The sequence below is a fragment of the Aotus nancymaae genome, unplaced genomic scaffold (assembly GCF_030222135.1).
Source record: "Aotus nancymaae isolate 86718 unplaced genomic scaffold, 86718_ANA_hifiasm-v0.15.2.pri h1tg000131l, whole genome shotgun sequence".
Lineage (NCBI taxonomy): Eukaryota > Metazoa > Chordata > Mammalia > Primates > Aotidae > Aotus > Aotus nancymaae.
The window spans coordinates 6,864,546-6,890,318 of NW_026988546.1; the positions used below are offsets into that span (position 1 = coordinate 6,864,546).

The following is a 25,773-nucleotide window of genomic DNA, read 5'->3' on the forward strand; positions in this document are numbered from 1 at the left end:
AAGGTTGTAGATATGTTGTTTGTTGTTTCATTTTCCATCAACTCCCTACCCACAGAGATGCTTAAAGCACCTTATACGTGGTTTCCTCTCACTCAGATCTGCAGCTTCTGCTCACTTTAACTAAAAGGCAGAGGAAGATGCCCCTCCACTGCTGCCTGACTCCCAGATGATCAAACAAGCAGGACTTGGACCATGCAAAATCACTGGGAAGAGCCTTTCTGCTCTGTCGTGATTCCCTCCATCTGTCCTCCTCAGCTGGCCTGTGATGGATTTACAGGGCATGGGGCCAAGACAGGGTAAAAAAAGCAAATCCTTCTAGGTGCCCAGTGTTCCTTGGCAGGATGCTAAGAGCAGTGTCCCTTCCATATTGTGCCCCAGGGACCTCACCTCAGCCCTGGCCCTGTTGGTTAAGTCCATGCCTATAGGCCAAGTTCTACTTTTGCTCCTGAGTGGCTTCTGACCTCGACTGGAAGGATTGCACATAAATCCTGTCTTCTCAGTCCCCATCTGGTGATGCTTGGGAAGTAAATCATCACTCAGCAGGCTCTTGCCTAAGGCAGCTGACAACTGCAAGCCCTAAGAGCAGCTGTGGTCATAAATTTAAACTGGTACATAGTTAAGTTATTGTTGACCCTGATATCTGCATTGGTAATGATCCTCATGACCAGGACTGTTCCCTTCTAGTAACCACGGTGCTTTGGGGGCGTTTCCAAGCAATGTCCAGAGCAGCGCTTCTGGGACTTGCGGGTGCTCAGCAAGCAGAATGCCTGGTCAAGTGGAGTATAGTGGGACTCAAAAGCTTTCCTGCAGCTTCCACACCTCCCTGAGCCCTCTCAGAAAGTGCAGTGCCACAGAGTGAGCAGTGGAGAATGCAGTGGGCAGATATGTGAGCAGGAACAGGAGAATGAAACCAGCACAGTAGACCCTGGGGTTGACAGTCAGGACTGGGTTCCCCGGGATTCAGAGTCTCTGGGCAAGCCTGAAATTCTGGCAGACAGGCAAGAGGAGCTGAGATGTATCTAGGGAAGGAACTAACTTTCAGATCTGGCAGCATGAAGCAACATGGACTTGAATTCAAAGACAAAGAGGCAGGAAGCAATTTCCGTATGAAGGGGAAAACTGCTACTGACTACCTTTCTCTGGATCGATTTTTTTTCCCCAAAAAAACTTGCATGGAAGATTTGAGAAGGGGAATTGTGAAGAACATCTTAAGCAAAGGGTGCTGTCTACTAACACTCAAATGAAATCATAGGAAATCCAGATCAGCCCTGAGTTTGTACAACTGGTATAAAGTGAAGAAAGCAGTCCCATGTAGGTCACAAAAGGAAGACAGCACCTTAGTGCATACCCTTGACGTGACCAGTCTACCTAGGAGGCTAGCATCAGAATCAAAATGGCACAGAGGTCGTCAGCAGTAGGAGGAGATGCCACCAGATCAGCCATAGCATGAGACCAGGAAAGTGGCAGATGCCCGGTGGAAATTCGGGTGACTGTGATTCACGGGCATGAGCTGAAGGCAATGGTACTCCTGGGTTCCAAAAACAGTGCCCAAAGTATGGCGTTTTGGCAGGTTGAGTACTTTAAACTAAAGGACATTGGAAGGCCTCAAAGCAGCCTCAAAATCAAGATCTCTGTGACCTTCTCCTGCCCTTCTGCTTCATGCCCCCATTCTCCCCAAAGCAAGTCATAGAAACCAGACTTCTTCCCAAAGCAGATCATAAAAACTAAAATCCTTTCCCCAAAATAAGCCATAGAACCTAGAAGCATGACTCTAACCTTCTGCCTTTCTGTCTAGGAGCTGGTCAAAAATTCTTTGACCTTCTTTGGTCTGACAGTAGATCTTAATACCCTCTGCCCTCTATCCAGGAAAAAGAAATATAACGGAGAGGCCAAGAAGAATCTGAGCAGACAGGTCTTGCTGGGTTTTGCCACTCAGTCTATTACCCAGGAAAAAGAAATGCAACAGAGAGGCCAAGAAGAATCTGAGCAGACAGGTCTTGGTGGGTTTCCCCACTGAGTCTATTAGCATTAGGTCATACCCTTTTGTCCAATCATATTTCTATGTGGCTGTCCATGCTTCTAGAGCCTAAGGACTTAAAAAACAGTTTTCCCTGAGTCTTGGGGTGTGCCTTCCTTCCTTCCTTCCTTCCTTTCCTCCCTCCCTTCCTTCCTTTCCTCCCTCCCTTCCTTGCTTTCTTCCTTCCTTTCTTTTCTTTTTTCTTTTTTTTTGATTGAGTCCCACTGTGTCACCCAGGCTTGCATACTATCAGCTTACTGCAACCTCCGCCTCCTGGGTTCAAGCAATTCTCCCTGCCTCAGCCTCCCAAGAGGCAGGGATTATAGGTTCTGTCACCATGCCAAGCTAATTTTTATATTTTTAGTAGAGATTGGGTTTCATCATGTTGGTCAGGCTAGTCTCAAACTCCTGGCCTCAGGTGATCCGCCCACTTCAGCCTCCCAAAGTGCTAGGATTACAGGCATGAACCACAGCACCCGGCCCTGGCGTCTTCATTTCTGAAGGCTTCCATGTCACAGAAAAGTTTGATTAAATAAACTCGTTTTGCTTGCTTCTTGTTAATCTGTCTTTTTTATGGGAGCATTGTCATGACCCTTATCATGGGGAGGAGAGGTATCACACTTTTCCACCACTACAGCGGTCACCATGTGGCAGGTAAGAGATCTCCATCTGTGATGGCAAGTGTACCATAATAAAGACACAACATGGAGAAGGCAGGAGTTCAGAGCCCCACTGTCCTCAATACAGGCCAGAACACCCCCTGACGGTCCTCTCCAACTACAAGCTCTAATTTCTGTAAACTGATGGCAACTTTACCAAATCCAAAAACATAGCTAGGATGGTGAAGTGTCTAGACCTTTTGTTGTATGTAGCATCGAAGGAGTTGTTGCTCTCTCAATAATGCACACAACAGACATGTAATGAGCACCTATTATGTGCCAAGTGCCAGTCATAGGTATTCAAGATGCAAAGATGAGGAACAGAACTCAGTGCAAACCTTTCCAGACACTTATAAAGTTATTGACTGAGACACACATGTAATGCAACTCTGACAGCAATCAGAAATACAAACAAGAGGTCATGGGGGCATGAAGGAGGAGGGACATTTTAGTGGAGTCCTTAGAGACTCAGCTGACATTCTCCAAGGAGACAAGAAAAATAAGAGGGAAAATTATGGGAGAAGAATATCTTGTGCTGCAGGTGAGGTATGGGAACCCAGCAGTGGGATATGGTCATTACAGCAGAGCTCTTCCTGTCCCTGGAGCCATCCTAGAGCTGTACACACACTCACTCACTCGGTCGTCATCAACCAGCCCTACAAGGGATGAACTATTACTGTCCCATTTCATCATGAGGAAGCTGAGGCAGAGAGGAACTAAGGAAATTAACTCATCCAAGGCCACAGCCTCACAGAACTGTTGTGAGGATGATATGAGATGATTCAACTCAAGTACTTGGCACAATCCCTGGCCCATAGCAAGTACCCTTTTAATAATGGATACTCTTATGGCTTCGTCAAAGAAGGAAGGAAAGAGTTGCTGATGGGTGGAAAGCAAAAGCAAAGATGGTGGGAAAGAGGGTGTAGGTTCTGAAAGAATCAAAGGAACAGAGATTCATATAAGATAAAAATACATGTAAGAAAGTAAAATTGGAGATTTTAGGGTAGATGATTTTTTTTTTTTTTTTTTTAAGATTCAATCTCACTCTGTCACCCAGGCTGGAATGCAGTGGCGTGATCTTGGTTCACTGAAACCTCTGCCTCCTGGGTTTTAGCAATTCTCTGCCTCAGCCTCCTGAGTAGCTGAGATTACAGGCACCTGCCACCATGCCTGGATAATTTTTGTATTTTTACAAGAGACAGGGTTTCACCATGTTGGCCAGGCTGGTCTTGAACCCCTGACCTTGTGATCCACCTGCCTCAGCCTTCCAAAGTGCTGGGATTACAGGCATGAGCCACTGGCCCGGCCCAAGGTAGATGATTATACATAGAATTTAAGTTTTTGAGTTTAAAAATTCAGTTTTGGGTTTCCTAGGCTCTGGGCTGTGGCAGGCAGAATAATAGACCCCAAAGTTTCCCATATCCTACTCCCGAGTTCCTGTGAATAAGATACGTTACATGGCAAAAGGAACCTCTAGATGTGATTAAATTAAAGATCTTGAGACAAGGGGATCACCCTGGGTTATCTAGGTGGGCACAATGTAGTCTCAAGGTCATCAGGGAGACAGAAAGGTCAGAGTCAAAAAGGAGATGGGATGAGGGAATCAAATGTGTTTGACTCTGAAATGAAGTGGCACAAGCCAAGAACTGCAGGTGGCCTCTTAGAAATGGGAAAAGGCAAAGGCAAAAAAAATGTATTTTCCCCTAGAGTCTCTGGAAGTAGCGAATCCTGCCAAAACTTTGATTTTAGCAAAGTCCCTAAACTTGGGGCAATTTGTTACCCTGGCAATACGTGGGTGTATATCGCTACACAGTTGTAGTGAAGAGGAAAGATGCTGCTAAAGCAAAGGCTGTACCGAATGCGAGCCCACAGATTTTGCTAAACAAGCCACCCACACAGGTGTTACAGTTTCCAGTTCCTCAGGATGATGGCGGGGGGAAGTCTAGGCTGGATAAACCATTGTCTTCAAATCATCAAAGGAGCTGTCATTTTAAGAAGGGGCCAGACTTAATCTATGAAATTCTTGAAGGCAAACCAAAATCAGTGGTTGGAAGCTACGAGAAGGGAATATTTGGACTCAACAGAAAAAAAGACTTCGACAATCAGATACTAAAATCTGGATTACGCTGCTGTGTGATTTGGTCATTTCCTTGGTAGTTTTTAAGAAGGGACTGGATGATCAATTAATGACTGTGCTTTATGATGAATATCTTCACTGGGTGAGGTTTAATTAAATACCTTTAATGTCCCAGGATTCTGTTCTTCCATCACACACAGCCTGGGCCCAGCATGGCTCCCTTCCCATCAGCACATCAGTGTTCCTTACACTCTCTCAGCCGACAGCCCTTTCCTCAGCAGGTCTTCCCTCATTCATGAAGCTCCCCCTCCAAGACCAAGGTCAAATTGAGTCTCCTGCATCTGTCCTTCCTCCAGCTTCCCCTTGCACTCTTGCAGCCTCACAGGTGATGCTGTTTGATACGGTGGCACCTTCATGTAGCTTATTGCCTCTCCTGATTACAATCAAATCCCTTGAGAATAGTACAGTGCTCACTTCATCTCATATTTCCTTGCTTCCCTGCCTCGTTGTGCTGAGTACAGTTTATTGACTACAGATGTCTTCAATAAATATTTATGGCGTGAAAATGTAAATTTAACAACAAAAGATTCCAGAATTTACTCAAATATATGAGAAAGAGCTGACTTATGTGTGGTTTATTTATATAGATTTTCATTTCCTTCCCAAAAAGAGGTTGTTTTTCAGCCAAGTAGAGGTTCACCAAAATGAAGATTTTGACCCTTATATTTGAACTAGTGATGTGGTCATAACCCCAACTAAGTGGTTTCTCAATTCCTACGCAGTTTTCAAGAATAAAAAAAATTCCACTTTACTAAAATACATCTGTTTCTTCCCAATTCTAAGATTTCCCTTACCTCCCAATATTGTTATATTGAAGGTTTTGGTGATGTTAAATAGTTTTCCATTGTGATGAAGGAAATGCACGCAGGAGTAATACCCTTGATCTTCAAACTCAGCATTCTTCTTTATCATTGGGTTTTCCTTGTGCTCCAGTAGTTTTTTACAGTTCTGTTTTTAAGAAAGCAAGTTAAAATACTTTAAGTAAAAGCCGAATTCATATTACAATTATCCAAATTTTTGAGTTAAATATCTTTAGAGAAAAAGGAAAAAAGAATGGAAAGAAGCAATTCCTGCGTATATGTCTGTTACTTGATACTACTTTTACTGAAAGAATAAAAAGCAGTCCCATTGCTGTTGTTATGATTGTCGTTATTAATACATACTGGGAAGTACAGCATGAGGAAATAGAAGCATTGTAGCTGCTTTTGTCAATTTCCTTTCACCTCTCCTTTAAACGCATGCAGAGATACAAACAGAGAGACAGAGACAGAGAAAACACTACAACAAAAATCCTTGCTTGAGTGACATCTCTGTTTCCCACATGTTCAGTCCAATTTTGTGTATTCCACCCTACACGTCCCAGAGGTGGGTAGTGGGGTGGGAGGAGAATTACTCAGAGACCTGAGTAGCTAGCAGACCACCCATGCCCTTAACAACCTTCGCCAGAAGCCAGCAAGCTGATTAGAAATGCATCAACAATATTCAAATCCATAGGTACACCCAAACATCTCTATTTCACACACACACATTTCCATACATGTCACAGGAATTAATACTAATTGTAATAAATAAAATCACTTTCTTCAATCCAGCACATCTGATATCCAGACGTAGGTCCCGGAGTCATCCAAGGACCACATAGGAGGGCTGAGGGCTGAATGACCATCCTTGAGCAATGGACACTGTTTCTGCAAACACCAGGCAAAGAGAATCTACTGCCCACAGACTTCTTCCTCAGAGCTGGCAGCCACTGGGGCTAGACCCCATTGTGCATAGAATGTGCCCATGAAGCACCCACATGTGTACCTCACATCAGTAACTTATTTATGTATAAGTCAAAGTTTTATAAAACCAGACTAATTTTTCCAAGCTGTGGAAAAGATGAAAGACTCTTCATTTTCTTTTCCAGTTAATGGTTTACTGATTTACCCTCCTTGCTCTCAGGTAAAGTCATGGTCAGTCAACAGGCTTAGAATACTTAGCCCTGTAGTCAATTGTTTAGCTAAACATCCTTGATGCACCAATGTTCTTAATTTAAATATCTGTATTTTGGAATTTCTTAAAACTTGGCACACCAAGCCTCACTAATTTAAATGTACTGTAATGCATTAGTACATTGATGGGACATAGAGTCAAGTCAACTCAGGACTGACTCAAATGTTTAGAAAACATTTCAGAATAAGAGCTGTTTTTGAAAACCACAAGTAAACAGTGCTCAAGCATAAGGTACAAACAAAGGTTTCAGGGAAATCATCATCACTTGTTTCAGCTTTCCTGAGTTCTGTTCAGACCACTCTCTCTTACAGCTCTTTAAAGTTTCCATGACAGAAGCACATGATTCATACTTGTTATTCAATATAAACTACATCAGCTGTCCCCAACCGTCTTGACAGAGAGACTGGTTTCATGGATGGCAATTTTTCCATGACCGAGGGTGGGGGGGTTGAAGGGATATGGTTGGTTTGGGGATGATGCAAGTGTATTGCTTTTATTGTGCACTTTATTTCTATTATTATTATATTGTAATATATAATGAAATAATTATATGACTCACCATAATGTGGAATCAGTGGAGCCCTGAGCATGTTTTCCTGCAACTAGATGGTCCTATCTAGGGTTGAAGGGAGACAGTGACAGATCATCAGGCATTAGATTCTCACAAGGAGTGTGCAACCTAGATTCCTCTCATGCCTGGTTCACAATAGGGTTTGCACTCCTATGAGAGTCTAATGCCACTGCTGATCTGACAGGAGGTGGCAATGTGAGTGATGGTGGGGTGGCCCGGGGATTGCGGATCCCTGAACTACACAATTCGTGTTGTGTGTGTGCATGGATAGGAATGTGTATGTTTTTTATGCATATACACACTCTATACACACACACACTATATATATGTGTATATATAATTCCTATAGCATGGTCTAAAACAGCTTTTATTTATTATTTACTTTAAGTTCTGGAATACATGTGCAGAACGTGCAGGTTTGTTACATAGGTATACACGTGCCATCAACCCATTATTATGTTAGGTATTTCTCCTAATACTATCCTTCCCCTAGTCCCCCAGAGTGTGATGTTCCCCTCCCTGTGTCCATGTGTTCTCATTGTTCAACTCCCAGTTATGAGTGAGAACATGTTGTGTTTGGTTTTCTGTTCCTGTGTTAGTTTGCTGAGAATGATGGTTTCCAGCTTCCTCCATGACCCTGCAAAGGACATGAACTCATCATTTTTTATGGCTATACAGTATTCCATGGTGTATAAGAGCTTTTAAAATTCAACAAGTAAGAGGTATGCTTTTTAATGGTGTATAAGAGCTTTAAAAATTCAACTGAAGAAAACAGAGAAAATAAACAGACAATCCACAAAATTGCCTTATTGTGGTTAAGATCTAATAAATATATACAAAAGTTTAATTTATTACTAAGAAAAGTGAAAAACCACTAGGAGGTTTAGAAATTTTTCATATCAATTTTTTTTTTTTTTTTTGAGACGGAGTTTCGCTCGTTACCCAGGCTGGAGTGCAATGGCACGATCTCAGCTCACCGCAACCTCCGCCTCCTGGGTTCAGGCAATTCTCCTGCCTCAGCCTCCTGAGTAGCTGGGATTACAGGCACGTGCCACCATGCCCAGCTAATTTTTTGTATTAGTAGAGACGGGGTTTCACTATGTTGACCAGGATGGTCTCGATCTCTGGACCTCGTGATCCACCTGCCTCGGCCTCCCAAAGTGCTGGGATTACAGGCTTGAGCCACCGCGCCCGGCCTCATATCAAATTTTAAACATTCTAGGAGTATTATTTCCCAGTGTTGTGGAGGTGACAGAAAATTGGAATTCTTTTATCAAGTGTGGGTAAAATTGGCATAACTCCCTGGAGATGAATTTGATTGTGTGGAGAAAAAGCCATATAAACATGCTAACATGCTCTCAGCCTTTGATCCAATAATTCTACATTTAGGGATTTGATTGAACGACAAATTACATAAACACCCAAGGATTTGTGGAAATGGTAATCATTTTCATCTTTAAATAATGGTGAAAAATAGGAAATTCACAAATGTCCAATAACAATGGGATAAGTTAGATGAAACCAGGCACATGCAAAATGAAAGCCCATGCTTCGAAGATTATTTAAAGATGTGAAGGGATAGTCACAACATGATTTTTAGAAGAAAAAAGCAATAAAAAAAAAAAGACCGCTTTTAAAAACCAGATGCTTCACAGAAAAAAACCACAAAGTCTCTAACTGATGAAATTATGAGTGATTTTTGCTTTCTTCATTTTTCAGTTTTCCATCTTCTAATTTTATAAAATAAACTAATATATTCAGAAAAACATATACAATCGAGTTTTAAATATTAAGTATGTGTGACAGGAGAAATGGAAATCCTTAAATTAGCATTCCTAAAAATTAACTTATTGAAAGAGAAGGAAAATGAAGGAAGGGTGTGGGAGAGGAAGCTGTGATCATTTATTGAACACCAAATCCAGGGAAACTACTGTGGAACACATATCAATACTATGTATCAGCTCTTGGCAACAAACCAGTGAGGAACTTGGCTCAAACAGGGCCAGTAGGCCATGTGGGGTCAGGCAGCTTCTTTGTTATGAGACCAAAATGGTAGCTCTCAGCCCCTGATTTGGGAATTTTATCTTTTCCATCAAGTCTTAAAGTTAAAATATTATAAAAAGCATTACCTTATACAATGATGTGCTGTTGACCAGTTTTTGATAGTAACTGTTTTCACAGGTTATCTGCAAAAATTTTTTAACTCTCACAGCTTTACTAGTTACTTGTTTCTCAGTGAAACAGCTGTGTTTATTTCTTCTGATGACACTTAAGTTCCATTCCTGAGTATGATTTCTATGGAATAAAGATGTAAATGTATTTTATAATGCTACAGAAACTTTGCAAATGTCACCCTCTTCCCTTTAGTAACCAATGCTATATTTTTCCTTTATTTTTTTAAAGAGATCGATTCATTGATGTGCAAACCCTGCTCTGCCTCCTTTTGGTTCAGAGGAGCAAGAAATTTAACAACTGTCATGGGAGCAGGAGGTAAAAAATGAAAACCTGAGCAGTCTACACACACAGAGAAACACACACATGCACGCAAACACACAAACACACACACACGTACATATCCTACTGCAGACAATATATTATGGATGTCAGAACAGGAGATGTTTACAATGTCAATGATCTTTGGTGATGGATAAGTTTAGAGAGTCTTAGTCCAGGATTGGAGGTTGGCTTTGGTTTCACCAAGTCTATAAACTCCTGATGTTGTTTTCTAAATGTGTGTGTATATGCGTTAGGTTTCATGTTTCTCAAGGCAATTTGTTCCAATCCCCTTCTCTTACTGTTGAATAAACCAAAGTCTGGAGTTGCTGCCCTCAGTGTAATTGAATTAGCTCTTTAAATGCCTTACTGACCAAAAGTGAGTATGAGTAGATTTTATAGTTGTTTTTCCTCCTGATCAGAAATTAGTGATCAGGACTATCACTAGGCCAGGTGCAGTGGCTCACTCCTGTAATCCCAGCACTTTGGGAGGCTGAGACAGGTGGATCACCTGAGGTCAGGAGTTTGAGACCAGCCTGACTAATATGGTAAAACCCCGTCTCTACTAAAGATACAAAACTTAGCTGGGTGTAGTGGTGGGTGCCTGTAATCCCAGCTACTTGGGAGGCTGAGGCAGGAGGCGGAGGTGGCAGCAAGCCGAGATTGTGCTGTTGCACTCCAGCTTGGGTAACAACAGCAAAACTCTGTTGAAAGAGAGGAAGACAGACAGAAGGAAAGGAAGGAAGGAAGGAAGGAAGGAAGGAAGGAAGGAAGGAAGGGAAAGAAAGAAAAAGAAGAAAGAAAGAAGAGAGGGAAGGAGGGAAGGAAGGGAGGGAGGGAGGGAGGGAGGGAGGGAGGGAAGGGAAGGAAGAAATAAATTAGTGATCTAGAATTGGAAAAAGATACAGTATTTTTTAAATGAAGTTCTTAAAAAGAAAATGTTTCCAATTTGATGTTAGCTTACCCTGCACCTGGGATATGTAGATTCGTTTACTAAACACAGCAGACACTTGTTGTTAAGTTATCCTATATGCCTGACACATGTGTGCTCACTTTAGGCTCTTCCAGTTCCCCTTCAATAGGATAGAAGGAAAACAGGACTAGCACTTACTGAGTTCCAAGTGTTAGACTATGTAAGTGCAAGGGAGAGGACTATTTTCCTTAGGCTCCAATGAGAATGCTAAATCTCAGAGAGGTTAAACAACTTGCTCAGGGCACACACTTGCTACAAGATGGGGCCAGGATGCAAATGCACATCTATTTGGCCCCAAAGGCCAGAAGTGCTTTGCACAATTCTAATCACTTTCACAATCCAATGAATCTGGCCCCTTCACCTTGGGCATGACTTTATGAAAGATTGGCCATGACTGGAGAAGGTGGCAGACTGTTGTCATGGTTAGAGACAATGGGTCAGCAGCCATGGGACATGATAGAGCTATCTGGTCCTTGAAATGGATTCAGAATCCCATTGGCAGAATCTTCCTCTCCAGTGTATTTTTGTAAAGTCTCCCCAGCCTTGATGAACTGGAGAGACAGAGATTTCTGGATCTCTCTGACCTGTTGCTTAAAAGGAATAGAGTACATGAATATTCCCATCTTGTCAGATTGCATTGTTCTCTACCTCTGTAATCCTCAATTCCTAATGCTCAACAAATGCTAGAGGACTGATTATACTCCATGTGCAGGACACTGCAATGGGAATGCTGAAACAAGCAACATCACACTGCACCTGCCATCCAGGAACTCCAAGGCTGGTGAACACTTAGGCCAACTGGCCCAAGGCTGTGACCACACTTTCCTGCCACAGGCCCAGCCCATCCTGGTTATGAAGGCCACTCATTTTTGTCCACACACACCAGGGGATAAGCACCAGCCCCCTCTTCTGAGGCTGCTCACCAAGCTGAACTTGCTGCCTGTCAGCCTAGGATCTGATTATTACATTTCTGTGTGTGCATTTCTCTACACCTTCATTTCTTCACCTCTATCATTGAAAACTCCTATATCCCCTTCCTTCTTAGTTGTTTTTTTTCTTAAAATTTGGTGAGACAAAGTGATTTTCACTGCAGGACTGAATTATCAGTCTTTAGTGGCATTTGATCATTAGCAATGGACTCCTAAGAATTAAAGAATTACTGTTCTAATGGGAAAATTTCAGGTGTAAAGTCTGTTCAGTGATAGATTCCACATCAAACTACAAAGGCTTACACACCTAAGTTAGAACACACATGTGTACATACACACACACACATCTGCAGTAAATACTGCTTACCAATTGCACAACACACGTGTCTGTACATGCATGTGCACACACACACACACACATCTGCAGTAAATACTGCTTACCAATTGCACTATATTTGAAGATGTCTGTATCTTCTATGCTCCTAGGTGTCTAAAACAACCTGCTTCCATGTAGAATCCCATTTATCGTCAAAGCCATCGTCAAAGCTGCTTCTCTCCTCATCACTTCACTCTCACAGTGATCAGTCTCCAATATCCACTCTGGGACACCTCATTTTTCTCAGCATCTCCTGTCTGCTACCCTGTCTCTCCACACCTCTCTGAAATCCTACCTCAATCTTTTGCTTCCATTGTTGTTTCCTAAGTCAGGCTGTATTCTCTACTCCCTATGTCAGAAAGATGACCAATACCATTTGCTTCTGTTATTTCCAAGTGATGATCATAGATGCCTGGCTGTTCCTTTCAATGTGCTCTCTATGCCCTGTCCAGAATACTTTATTCCTTTAAATAAATTTCATTCAATCAGGAGTCAAAAGCGGGGGCAGATGTGTTTGTTGTTCTTTTTCCTTTACCCCATTTGTGAGTATTCATTCGTCCTTAGAGTTATGAAAAATCCCAGTTGTGACCCATTTCTGTAATTATTGTTTTTCAAAGGTCACCTGAAGATGTATTGGTGTTTATCAAAAGATCTATTTAATTTTTTCTAAGGCCTGGGATTTCCTATGTATAAAAACAAACAAAAATGACCTAATTTGGTGCAAAACCACAGGACTGCTACCAAGCTTTCATAGTGATAGCTCACTCTGCTCTCAACAGCATGGTTGATAATGATCAAGACTCAGTCTAGAAGTGCTTCTAAAAGAAATCTGCTACATATGAAATCTGCACACCATCATCCTTCAGCTGGCCCTGAGCTATTTCCTGCAGGTCAGTCTCAAGTCTCTATAACAATACCTACATATGTAGGTAGGTACATCTAAAGAGAAACGCATTCAGTAAGTGTAGGTGATGCTTTCAGTTGACTGCACTCATTTCATGGAAGTTACGCAACTAAATTATGAGTATCCTGGCAAAATCTAGGGACACCCCATGAGTAAACTTCAAAGCATTTCCATGTTGCACTCTCTCACTGCCCCAAGCTGTGGGTTGTGATTGGCTGCCAGATGCACACGCTCCACTAGCACTGCCTTCTGGCTCCCATTGAACCACTGCAGACTGGACTCATGTGTGTCTGCATCAACCCCATGTCTGTTCCCCACCAAGGATGCCACCCAGGAAGCTGACACTGTCCCCTTCACAATACATTAATATTACTGTGAAGTCTGAGCCACTGATTTCATTTGACTGGGGGCATCTAGACAATAGGAGCAGCTGAATTTTAAAACTGACTTTCATGCAATTGCGACTTCTTATTGACAAGGATCCCCTAAAAAGAAATCCTATTAAGGTAACCTCCTTTTACTAAGGTCATTAAGAAAATAAACAGAGAGAGATAAATTTATTTTGTTCTATAACAAAGAACGTATTTCATGTTGTAGGAAGAGTAGGAAAGAAAAAGATGTGCTGATTATTTGACCTTTCAGATTAATGCATATTTGAGTTGCTGAACAAAGGACAAGAGGGCTATAAAATACACTCTAAAAAGAAACCGTTACTCACCCCATTTGGAAAAAGTAAGATCCCGTGTCATTCAACTCAACAGGCCAAAACTCCAAAGCATGATCTTGCAAACCAATTCTTGGTGAACTGCTTGGGTTCAGCTCCACACGTTTCTGTGATCCACTGCTTTTTTGCCATCTTCTGGTGTTTGCTTCAATCTTATGTTCATGTGAAGACGAGCAATATTTCAGATAGAAAGGCTCCCCTTCAACCGCAGTAATGTGGGGACGTGAAGTACAAGAAGACTCTTCAAAAGATTAGTAAAGTAAAAAGAAATAAAAACAAAAACCAAAATGACAAAGGTAACTTTCTGTCTCCTAATGTATTAGGTGAAGAAGCAAAGTCAGTAAGAAAGCCCTGAGAAATCTTGGTGTCACTTTCTTGTGGGTTCTTTTATTTTTTCATCAACCTTTTCAACACTAGAAGGGATAAGGCACTTTCAGAACATAGATGAAAACACAACTTCTGACAGCTTCTCCCCAACAGGAGGGTATCAGAATTTAAATAATCGTAGCTAGAAGACTGATAAATGTGTCATCTTTTAAAAGAAAATATTACACATTTTAACTTCTTCATAAGGAAAGCCACAGAAGTCACAGCGTTTTCATACCTACCTCAAAACATACCCAGCTGAGGAGTCTCAGTGAAAAACAAGAAACCTAGCAATTTGGCGTTCTTCCTCTGCATCATCAGAAATCTCACACACCTTGCATTCACCCTGCCTATCTGACATTCCCCAGCACGTGTAAGTGTGGTTAAAGGCGTGCCTATGTAACTTAGGGTGTGTGTACATTTGTTATTGCTGTAGGTCACCATGTGGATAATCAAGAGTTCATTTATATAATATCAATCCAAATTTGCATATGTGTCACTTTCCCTCTTTCTCGATTGACCCAGATTGTCTGGCTTTGAAAATATACCTGACCCTCATCTACACAGGATAGGTGCTCCTTCCCCTCTTTCTGTGCTCTGGTACTTCAAGGTCAGCATTAATGGGTCTTTCTCATAATCAATCTTCTGATGGCTCTTGGGTGCACTTTTATCACATTTTGAGGATGAGAATATTTAAATTGAATGAAACATTTTCTCTCAGACATGAACAGAATGCCCTCTGTGTAGTCAGGGTTTATTTCTCAAAGCAGCAATCTGGTTTTAACTCAAAATTGTTAACCACAGCATAAAGAGGAAGTGTTGTGGCAGAAGCATTCTGATATGGTTTGGCTGTGGCCCCACCCAAATCTCAACTTGAATTGTAATTCCCATAATCTCCACATGTCACTGGAGGTACCCAGTGGAAGGTAATAAGTTCTCACTAGATCTGATGGTTCTATAAGGTGCTTTTCCCCCTTTTGTAAGTTTCCTGAGGCCTCCCCAGCCCTGCGGAACTGTAAGCCCATTGAATCTCTTTCCCTTATAAATTACCCAGTCTCAGGTGTGTCTTTATTAGCAGTGTGAGAATGGGCTAATACAGTAAACTGGTACCAGGAGTGGAGCACTACTGTAAAAACACCCAAAAATGCGGAAGTGACTTTGGAACTAGGTAACAGGCAGAGGTTGGAACAGTTCAGAGGGCTCAGAAGATAAGAAAATATGGAAAAGTTTGGAACTTCCTAGAGACTTGTTGAATGGCTTTGACCAAAATGCTGATAATTACATGGACAATAAAGTATAGGCTGAGGTGTTCTCAGATGGAGATGAGGAACTTGTTGGAAACTGGAGCATAGGTGACTCTTGTTATGCTTTAGCAAAGTGATTGGTTGCATTTTGCCCTTGCCCTAGAGATCTATGGAACTTTGAACTTGAGAGATGATTATCTGGCAAAAGAAATTTCTTAAGAGCAAAGCATTCAAGAGGTGACAGAGCTTAAAAGTTTGGAAAATTTGCAGCCTGAGGATGTGGTTGAAGAAAAAAACCCATTTTCTGGAAAGAAATTAAAGCTGGTTGCATAATTTTGCATAAGAAATGTTCTTATGCAGGACTCAAATGTTAATTGCCAAGACAATGGGGAAAATGTTTCTAAGGCATGTCGGAGATCTTCACAGCAGCCCCTCCCATTACAAGCCCAGAGGCCTAGGAGAAAAAATGGTTTCCTGGGCTGAGCACAGGGCCCTCTGATGTGTGCAGCCTAGGGACTTGGTGCCCTGCATCCCAGCCCTCTAGCCATTGCTAAAACAGGCCAAGATACCAGATCGGGCTGTGACTTCAGAGGGTGCAAGCCTCAAACCTTGGCAGCTTCTACATGGTGTTGAGCCTGGACTTCTACATGGGGTTGAGTCGGCAAGTGCACAGAAGTCAAGAATTGATGTTTGGGAACCTATGCCTAGATTTCAGAGAATGTATAGAAATGCTGGATGTACAGGCAAAAGTTTGCCATAGGGGTGGAGCCCTCATGGAGAACCTCTGCTAGAGTACTATGGAAGGGAAATGTGGTGTTGGGGATCCCACACAAAGTCCCCATTGGGACCCTGCTAGTGGAGCTAAAAGAAGAGGGCCACCATCCTCCAGGTCCCAGAATGATAGATTCACTGATAGCTTGCACCATGCACCTGGAAAAGCCCAGAAACTCAACACTAGCCCATGAAAGAAGCCAGAAGGGGAGCTGTACCCTGCAAAGACACAGGAACACAGCTGCCCAAGGCCATGAGATCCTACCTCTTGCAGCAGCATGACCTGGATATGAGACATAGAGTCAAAGGAGATCATTTTGGAACTTGAAGGTTTAATGACTGCCCTATTAAATTTAGAACTTGCATGGGGCCTGTAGCCCCTTCATTTTAGTCAACTTCTCTCATTTCGAAGGGTGTATTTACTCAATGCCTGTACTTCCATTGTATCTAGGAAGTAACTACTTTGCTTTTGATTTTATAGACTCATAGGAGGAAGGTGCTTGACTTGTCTCAGATGAGACTTTGGACTTGGATTTTTGAGTTAATGCTGGAAAGAGTGAAGGCCTTAGGGGACTGTTGGAAAGGCATAATTGTGTTTTGAAATGTGAGGACATGAGATTTTGGAGAGGCCAAGGGTGGAATGATATGATTTGGCTGTCTCCCCACCCAAATCACCTTGAATTGTAGTTCCCATAGGCCCCATGTGTCATAGGAGGGACCTGGTGAAAGGTAATTTATTCATTGGGGTAATTACCCTAATGCTGTTCTGATAGTGAGTGGGTTCTCATGAGATCTGATGTTTTTATAAGGGGTTTTTCCCCTTTTGCTAAGCACTTCTCCTTGATGCCACCATGTGAAGAAGGATGTGTTTGTTTCCCCTTCCACCATGATTGTAAGTTTCCTGAGGCCACCCCAGCCATACAGAACTGTGAGCCAATAAAACTGTTTTTCTTTATAAATCACCCAGTCTCAGGTATGTTTTTATTAGCAGCATGAGAATGAACTAATACACATTCTTTGAAGACATGGATGTCAAATCTAACTCAAAGAACAAGAGTTATGGAGCGCCAACTTTATGTTTTCTGGTTGCTATGCAATCGCTATTTTACATTAATACTTTAACATAGAAGGTGTGATACATTTGTATATGTGGGTGTCAATTTCAATTGACACTGAAAACCATGATGAGTCATTAACAGTTCATTTATTTTCCTGTTTTAGACTTAATATGATAAAATGTATAGACCATACAATATGTGCTCCTTTATGTCTGTGTTATTTTGACATGATTAAGTTATAAAGGCATTCATGCTATAGCAGTGATGTGTTCCTTTCTCATTGTCATGTAGTATCTAATTGTGTCATTATTTGGCAATTTATCCATTTTATAAAGGGATACATGTTGGGGATTTGGTTTATTAAACAAATGTCTATTGCATATTGGGTTATTTCTGGGTTTCCAGGTTTTGGCGGGTCTTAAAAAGCTTCTATAAACACATGACTGTGTTGGATGGACATGTGCTCTCTGGAAGTATTATCATTTGAAAAAACCTAATCTGAATTACACACTCTCCAGAGGTGGGAGGTTGATAGTCAAAAGTCCACACCTCATCCCCTGGGCAGCTAGTAGCTTTGGATATCTAATTATGTGTTTACCATTAGAGACTTTTTGATTACCATAATGCTTGTTGGAAATGGTCCTTGTTGGGATAAATGAGAGGAGTTCAAGGTGTGCAGAGTTCCAAGTGCCAAAATAGGCACTCCTATTTTTCTTTGAACACAGTATAAGAACCCAGCAGGGCCAACAACAATAAAGTCTGTGTTTGAAACTGTCTTCAGTTTGAACAATCATAAAATTTTGTCACTTAAACTCAACTAGGTTCAGTGAATCCTATATGTAGAACATTGTCATGTCTCCCTAGAGGAAACCATTCATGAAAAGTGCTCTCCAGGGCAGACAGCGAGGAATTTGGCAACCTTGCACAATAGGCTACATGGCTGTTTCTGTGCCTGAATCATGCTGTCATTGTAACGAGGTGCAAGGCTGTTAGTGTATGTCCACAGGACATGGGACTCATGACACATTTTCCTTCACCTTGCTTTTCCACTTATTTCTGACAGATCATTGCATATGAAAAAAACAAATATCTACCTCATTCCTTTACCATCTGGGTAGGATTGTATTGCAGGTATCTCAACAATAATTGGATCCACATAAGTAAATATACCCTGAGATTGGACCTGTGTTATTTGAAAGTACTAAAAGCTTAATTCTGCTATCTCTTCAGCAGTAATTCTCAAAGCAGGGAACACAGGCCCATGTGCTTCCCTCTCCCAGATAATACAGCAAGGCAAATTAATATTTGTGCTCCCATTTTCTTTCCCAAAGCCTAAGGAATGTCTTGCTATTCAATTATGGAACTCTAAAGAATGGAGTCTCGGAATCCTTCTCAATAAAAAAAAAAGAACTCTAGACAATCACTGCTAATAAATTAAAATTGGTATTTGACATCTACTGTGAAGCCTACTTGAACTCCCTGGTCTAGCCAGACTCTTTTTTGTATATGCCTTCTCATTTTATTTTTTTAAACCTCTCTAATATATTTTTCATTTACATTTTTCATTATTACTTAAATAATGAGATGAATATTTGCCTCCTCTCAGGAAGGAGAGTGTTTCAAACTTTCTAAAACCCAATAACAAAGATGGCTATCACCTCCTCAATTTCAAGTAACATGAAAGAAATTTTCACCTCAGACAAATGTAATTTACTTCAAGATGCAAGTTTTTCACTCTGCTCTCACTACATAAACTTGGACTGCAGAATCTTTTCTTTTCTGATAACACCATGTACGTCTTTTTTACTTGATCCCATTCCTGTGACTCTTATCTCTAAGTCTGGGATACCAAATGGTTGGCAACGTCACCAATCTTAATAAATTAGGTCACTAATCTTAATAAATTCAGCATCTTCAGTAGCCATCTTTATATTAAAAGAAAAAACTTGAGCATCATTTCTCAATTACTAATAAAATATGTTTGTGAGTATTTATAATCACTTACCTGTGGTGCTTACAAATATAAGCACCCAAAGGGTCAACGTTAATTCTCTACAATTCATGGTTTGGATTCTGCTTCAAATGGCTTCTCTAGAAAATAGAATAAAACAGATTCAGTCAAAGCTTTCAGACAAAAGCATACCTATCTTATGAAGGTTTAAAAATCTTCTGGCACACATATTTTTTGAAAATCAACTTAGAAGATTTTCATAGTAACCAATTCTCAGAACTTTCAGCCATATAAAATAAATAAAATTTCAAGGCAATGAATTTTTGCTTCTGGAAGATATCCTTAATAATTCATTTTTCTGACACAACAGAACCTGATGAATTTCTGCCCTGGTCTATTAAATCCTGCCTCCAAGGTCAAAGTTGAATACAATAGTACTGTTAAAAATATTACCATACTATGAATAAAAAATTTGTGACATGCTGAGCTATGTATGGCAGTTCTGCCCACGTAAGAGAATGTGCGTGTGTTTTCACATCAAAATGCTCATCATGACTTGTAATGAGATCTTCATTCAGGGGTTGAATTTTTAAAACTCTATCTTCCTTGTTCAGAACGTAGGTTTCATAAGTCTAGTAACTAAGTCTATTTTGTTCTTCATTGTATCACTAAAATCCAACATGACACCTAGCACATCGCCAGCACTCGCTAACGTGTCACTGAAGCATAGGTGTGTGTATGTGTGTGCATGTGTCTGTGGCTGCCCATATGAGTTTACTTCAGGGAAATGGAAAAACAAAATTACAGTCTCCTACACTCCAGACCCCTCCTTTACATTGACCATAACCCTTGGAACAAAGATCTGCATTAAAATTTGATCTTACTATAACCTTGCCTTCACACTTCTGATTACAATTTTGAGAGCCCATTGGAGGAAGGATCTCCCACAGTGGAGATGATTCAGAGTCTAAATACTGCATAAATAATACCATGTTCCTCGTTTAACCATCCTGAGTGCAGGGAGCACAGCCTGATGGCAGAGTCTGGTTTCAGAAACACACAAACCTGGGCTGCCACTCCAGTTTGAGTCCTGACAAGCTGCACAACTTTGGGCAAGTCTTAGAGCCTGTTTGCTCATTACCAAACCAGAGATAATAAGAAGGCCTGCCTCTGGAATTATCCAGTGATTAAACCATCTAAGGCTTATGCAGACTTCCTGAGTGCATGGCAGCCTCTCAGCCCAGAATAGTTTCCTCTCACCAATGACTACTCACCTTCCATCCTAAAAAAAAAAAGTGTTATCAATGCCTAAATCCAGGATAAAGCTTAATGGCTAAGCTGCCAAAACATTCACGTCCAGACTTATGGGAAAATCATCAAATATTTGGTGGAATTTCCAAGAGATAATAATCAATAATGTAAAGACAAAAGGGACAAGTATGAATGGAAAGTACCAACTGTGCATAATCAAATTAGACCAGTTCTATGGTTTGAAACCTCCCCCACTACCTCCGCACACGTTTTATTATTAACTCTGCCTTTTCTTTTATCTTGGATAGAATAAAAAATGTTATTTCCTTTATGTCACTACTCTGGTTAAGGCTGATATAACCTTATAAAAAAGCATCACTTAAAAAAAAATTCAATATCTACCAAGATACAAAGTTAAAATTAGAAGATGTGTCAGCAAACTAAGTTAACTCTGAGTTTCAATATGAAACATATTAAGATTTCAGTATACGAAAAATAGGATCCCAGTATACAAAAAATAGTTGGTATTTACACAGCATTCTGCAAATGTGGATGTGTGTATATAAAATTTTTAATGTACTTAAGTTTTACGTGTGAATTTAAAAGATTAAGGTTATATTAAATAATAAATTCATTTCCAGAAAAAGAACTATTCTAATAAATGTAAAGGTACTCTAGCAAGTATTAATAAAATAGATACAGAAGAATATAAATATTAAGTGCCTTACATGTAAGAATTTTAAGGGTTTTTTGATTGTTATGTTTAATATCAATATTTTTGCTCTTACATAATAACTCAAGTTTCTTTCTTTTTTTTTAATTTTTCTGATTTCTAAAGCAATTTAAATACAATGTAGGACATTTACAAAATGAAGACTGGAAGAAGAAAATATTCTCAACATGCATAATATTTTAGCATGTTTTCTTGAACTTTTTATAAATGTCACATAATTAAGATGTTTAAATGATTGCATATCCTGCATTTCCACTTACTATGATATAATAAGCATCTTTCCTGTGTCATAAAACTCTTTGTTAAAACCATTCTAATTGCCACCTAATATTATTTCGTGTGGATATATTATCATTTACCAGATGCATTGTATTATGAGATAATCCTATGATCATCTTCATGGGTAAGGCAGGATGGCTCGGTTTTTTTGCAACATGGGCTCAGGTGCCAGCCTGGCTGGATTTGAATCTCCATTCTACCCTCTACCAGCTGAACAACTGTGGGCAACTGACTTACCTGCTCTGTGCCTCAATTTCCTTATCCACAGAAAGGGATAATAATACCATCTCCTGGAGCTGATGTGAAGGTTAAATGAGTTACTATTGCAAGTGTCTGGTGAATTGTGAATACCACTTAAATGTTGTCTACATTTCTTATTATTTCCTGGGTGTTACTTGATGGCAGAACAGTGATTGAAGACTACATTTAAACCCGGCAAATGCATGCTCCCAAACTGCATTCCAGAAGTGCTGCAATAATTCATATTCTCTCACTCAATAGCACAAGACAGTAGCTATCAACCACACCCAGGAGATCACTGAGGAACTTTACTTTTAAAATCTAATTAGACAGCCAAAATAGAAAAATGTTATCTCGTTGTTTTCTGAATTTGCATTTATTTGGGTATAAATGAGACACATATTAATCACTTATTATCAGTCATTTTATTTTCATGTTTATGAACCATCTCTTGTCTTTTGTCCAGTTCTCAGATGTTTGTCTAACTTGTTGTTTACTTTCTTTTGTTATGCTAATAGATGAAAATATTTATATTGATGTAGTCAAACCCATCATTCTTTTGCCTGATTACAGGTATGAGCCACCGTGCCCAGCCATGATTTTTTCATTACTTTTAAGTGTAGAATATCCTTTCCTCTCGGTGGTCAAATAGATGCTTATATATTGTCCTCAATTTTATGGCTCAATATTGTTCTGTTTTGTTTTTACGTTTAACTTTTTTTATCCACAAACAATTAATTTTCTTGTTTGACACGAAGATAGAGTGTGACTAAACTTACTTTCCTCAGAGAGCTACTAATTACTTCTTTATTGTCACTTAAATAGTACTGTATTTCCCTTATAGTTTGCTGACATGAAGTTATAATGTACAGGTCCTCCCTGAGCACTCTGCTGAAAGTCTTCCACAGCAGGCTTGCCCAAGTGCAAATACATACATGTTCACACACATCAATATTCCTCTACCATTCCACCTTTAGTTTGTCTATTCACAGCACTTATCACTAACTGACATATTTTCACTTTATGTCTGCTTGTTTGTTATTTGCCGAATTACTGAATGAATTGAATCCATAAAATATATACAATTTGGAATCTGGGACTCACCCTGGGAGCAGCTGAATCCAGGTGGGCAGGACTGGCAGGGCAGGGCATCCAGAACCCAGCTTTGGTAGGTGCCCACTTCACAGAGGCGGCAGCCCATCTCCTCAGAGACCCTGAGGCCGCTCCCGTTTAGGGCCTCAGAGCCCCCGGGGCAGGCACGAGGTTGGGTACTGCCTGGGGGGCAGTAGTGGGGAAAGACACAGCTGCAGAGACAGAGCCAGGCCAGTGTGTGCAGTGGTTTCTCCTCTCACTAGCAGGGGCCAAATTTCCCTAGCCTGGGGCCTCAGCTGCTGGGGGAGGGGGACTCTGTCCCAGTCAGGGGTCCTGGGATTGCCTTGAGTTTGGTGGGGCCACAGCACCAAGCTGCCTTCCTGTTGGTGGATAAGCCATGCCCAGGTGGCCAGGCCGGCCCTGCCTGCCCATTTCACCCTGGGCAGAGTGGTGTTGTGGAGTGGATATCATGTCAGAGTTTCAGTCCCAGACATGGGATGGCCCTTACCGGATGAAATACTCCATGCCCAGTCCTATTCAAATTTCAGATAAACAAGAGAGGCATGATTTAGTAGAAGTGCACCCTGAATACTGCATGGGCCATACTTATAGTAAACATGTATTATCCTTTACCTGCAATTCAAATGTAACTGGGCTGCTGTATTTTTGTGAGCTCCATCTGGCTGCCTCACACAGAATGGGCCTGCACTCTGACAGGGGCATCCCAGGGCAATGTGCTTCCCCCCGACCCCCTTTCCTGGGGCAGGCAGAGGCTGGCCCTAGCTGGGAAGCCCAGGCAGTGGGTCACAGGGGCTTGCCTCTGGGCCCTGCCCCTTGGCTGGATTTCTGAGGCACACAGGTTTGTCAAGGTGGGGCCTCATGTAGGATGCTGACAGCAGTTCCAGGGGCTGGGGTTGGGGCTCAGGCTCTCGGGGGATGGGGGAGGGAACTCACCGCTGTCCTGGGCCACTGTAGGTGGAGGAGCTGGCTGGGCAGGCACAGCCCCCCGGACAGAGCGGGGGCACCCCCATCTGAGGCCCGCAGTAGGAGCTGGGTCTGCATGGGACCTCAGTCACAGCACCTGAGGAGACAGGGCCGGGATGCGGGAGAGCAGGCCACAACGTGGGCGTGGTTGGGAAAACACACCGAGCCCCCTCTTCACCCATCAGCAGCACTTGGAAGCCAGGGGAGGTCCAGAGCTGAAGGAGAACCCAAGAGGGTCCCTGGGCTCCCCAGGTGGGGCCTGGGCAGGGAGGACAGCAGTGGTGTAAGGCCTCTGAGGTGCTGGGGAGCAGTGTGGGAAGCAGGAAGGAGTGGGAAGTTGTGGGTGAAAGGAGTCTCATGTGGTCAGGGAAGGCAACGCCTGCGGGTGGTGACGTCACAAACAGTAATCAATGGCAGGCAGTTCCTTTGTCCTTGTTGAGCCAGTGGCCGGGGCAGGAAGGAGGATATATTTCATGAGGTGGGGGTGGGAGCTCTGGTGAGGACGCATAGGGCAGGTGGCACTGAGGCCACAGCTCCCCTGAAGGCAGCCAACAGGAGGGTGACTTTGGTTGTGCCTTGAGTTGTGGCAGGCACTGGACACTCTGTACTGGGCATGCTATTTCTAGTTAAACCTCTGGCCAGCCTCCTCCTTGACTCAAATGAGGAGCAAGAGGGGGCTTGAAGGCACCTTGGTCTGGGGACATCCAGGTGATGTGGATGCCACCAGAGACTGTGCGGGCCTTGTGGGGGTTGGTCCATATCTGTGGCCTGAGCTCAATCAGGGCTTCTTGCTGAGCCCAGGCCTGAGTCTCAGGGATGAGGGGAGTGATGGCAAGGGGCTGGGGTCATCCTGCAGCCTCACCTGCTGGACACTCAGATCCGGCTCGGAAGGGGATGGAAAACACATTTGCATGGCCCTGAAGCTCAGGGTCTGGGCAGTGGTAGCCTGGAGGGCAGAGCTCACAGTCTTCCTGTGCTGATGCCCCTGGCTCTGACTGAAAGGTGCCAGGTGGGCAGAGAAGGGCACCCTGGTCACCTAGACACCAGTGGCCCAGAGGACATGGGTGGTCTTCAAAGGAAGAGAGACCTGGGAGCAAAAGCATCAGGCTAAGAAGGCTGCCTGATGGGGCCCCCAATAGGCTCTTCCCTCTCCTCCCCAAGGCCCCCACACATCCAGCCTGCAGACAGGCTCTCACCTGGCCATGGGCAGTGGTACCCGGCAGGGCAGGGGAGGCACTCCACCTGACTCTGGCCTCCTTCTCCTGCCAGGTAGGTATGCTCAGGGCAGGCCTGGGGGGCTCCTGGGTGGGTCTCACTCCCTCCAGGGCAGTAGTGGCCAGAGGGGCAGGCCTGAGTGGCTGGGGTGCCTGCAGAGCAAGGGCTGCCCTCACTTCCCTCCCCAGATGTGGCTTCCCCAGGCTCCCCTCAGGAAGCAGCACATTCCGGGCTGTGACACAGGTCCCACTGCCCTCCGCCTCACCTGCTTTGCACCAGCGCCCAGGGGGGCAAGGCCCACAGTATTCTTTCTGCTTGGTTCCAGGGTCAGCCGCTGGTGTGTGAGGTGGACAAGGAATGGGCTCTTCACTGCCCTCAGGGCAGTAAAATCCAAGAGAACAAAGGGGACATGCTGGTGCCTGTGAAGGCAGGCAGGGCACAGTGCCAGGACTGTGGGGGACCCTGTCCAGGGGCGGCCTGGAGCCGAGAGGGTTGGGCATTAGTCCTGCCCCAACTTGCTTTGTATGTTTGTCAAATCAGCCACCATCCAAATTGCATTGGGAGCAGATTCATGTTACGTGCACACACGTGTGCACACACGGTAAATGTAGGAAGACTGGGGTCACCTGCTTTTAGTCTGTCAGTGACAATTAAAGAACTCCCTGCACAGGTGGTCCTGGGCTTCTTTCACACCCACAGGTGAGATGCGAGGGTGGTCACCTGTCGGACACAGCTCTGTGCACCACTGTCTCTGGGGACACAGCATCTGGGGCTGCCTGGGTCCTGGCATCCTCACCTCAGAGGTCCCAGG

At 42.7% G+C, this 25,773-nt stretch overlaps 2 protein-coding genes and 1 long non-coding RNA gene across 13 annotated transcripts in view; 1 reads left to right on the forward strand and 2 right to left on the reverse strand.

The window, feature by feature from the left end:
* Positions 1 to 25,773, forward strand: part of LOC135272713 (ankyrin repeat domain-containing protein 36B-like) — a 175,769-nt gene that overhangs the window by 81,493 nt on the left and 68,503 nt on the right. The window lies entirely within an intron of this gene.
* LOC135272745 (uncharacterized) overlaps positions 1 to 25,773 on the reverse strand; it is a 35,834-nt gene that overhangs the window by 5,186 nt on the left and 4,875 nt on the right. The window contains exons 4-6 of the mRNA XM_064371340.1: positions 25,228 to 25,381; positions 24,610 to 25,114; positions 23,718 to 23,844 (exon numbers count right to left, since the gene is read on the reverse strand). Of these exons, the coding sequence (XP_064227410.1) occupies positions 23,718 to 23,844; positions 24,610 to 25,114; positions 25,228 to 25,381 (786 nt within the window). The remainder of the gene's footprint in view (positions 1 to 23,717; positions 23,845 to 24,609; positions 25,115 to 25,227; positions 25,382 to 25,773) is intronic.
* Positions 1,252 to 13,862, reverse strand: LOC135272718 (uncharacterized). Its single transcript, XR_010340707.1, has 2 exons — positions 13,773 to 13,862; positions 1,252 to 5,761 (listed from the first exon to the last, which is right to left on the reverse strand). It is a non-coding gene; the product is annotated as an uncharacterized LOC135272718 (long non-coding RNA).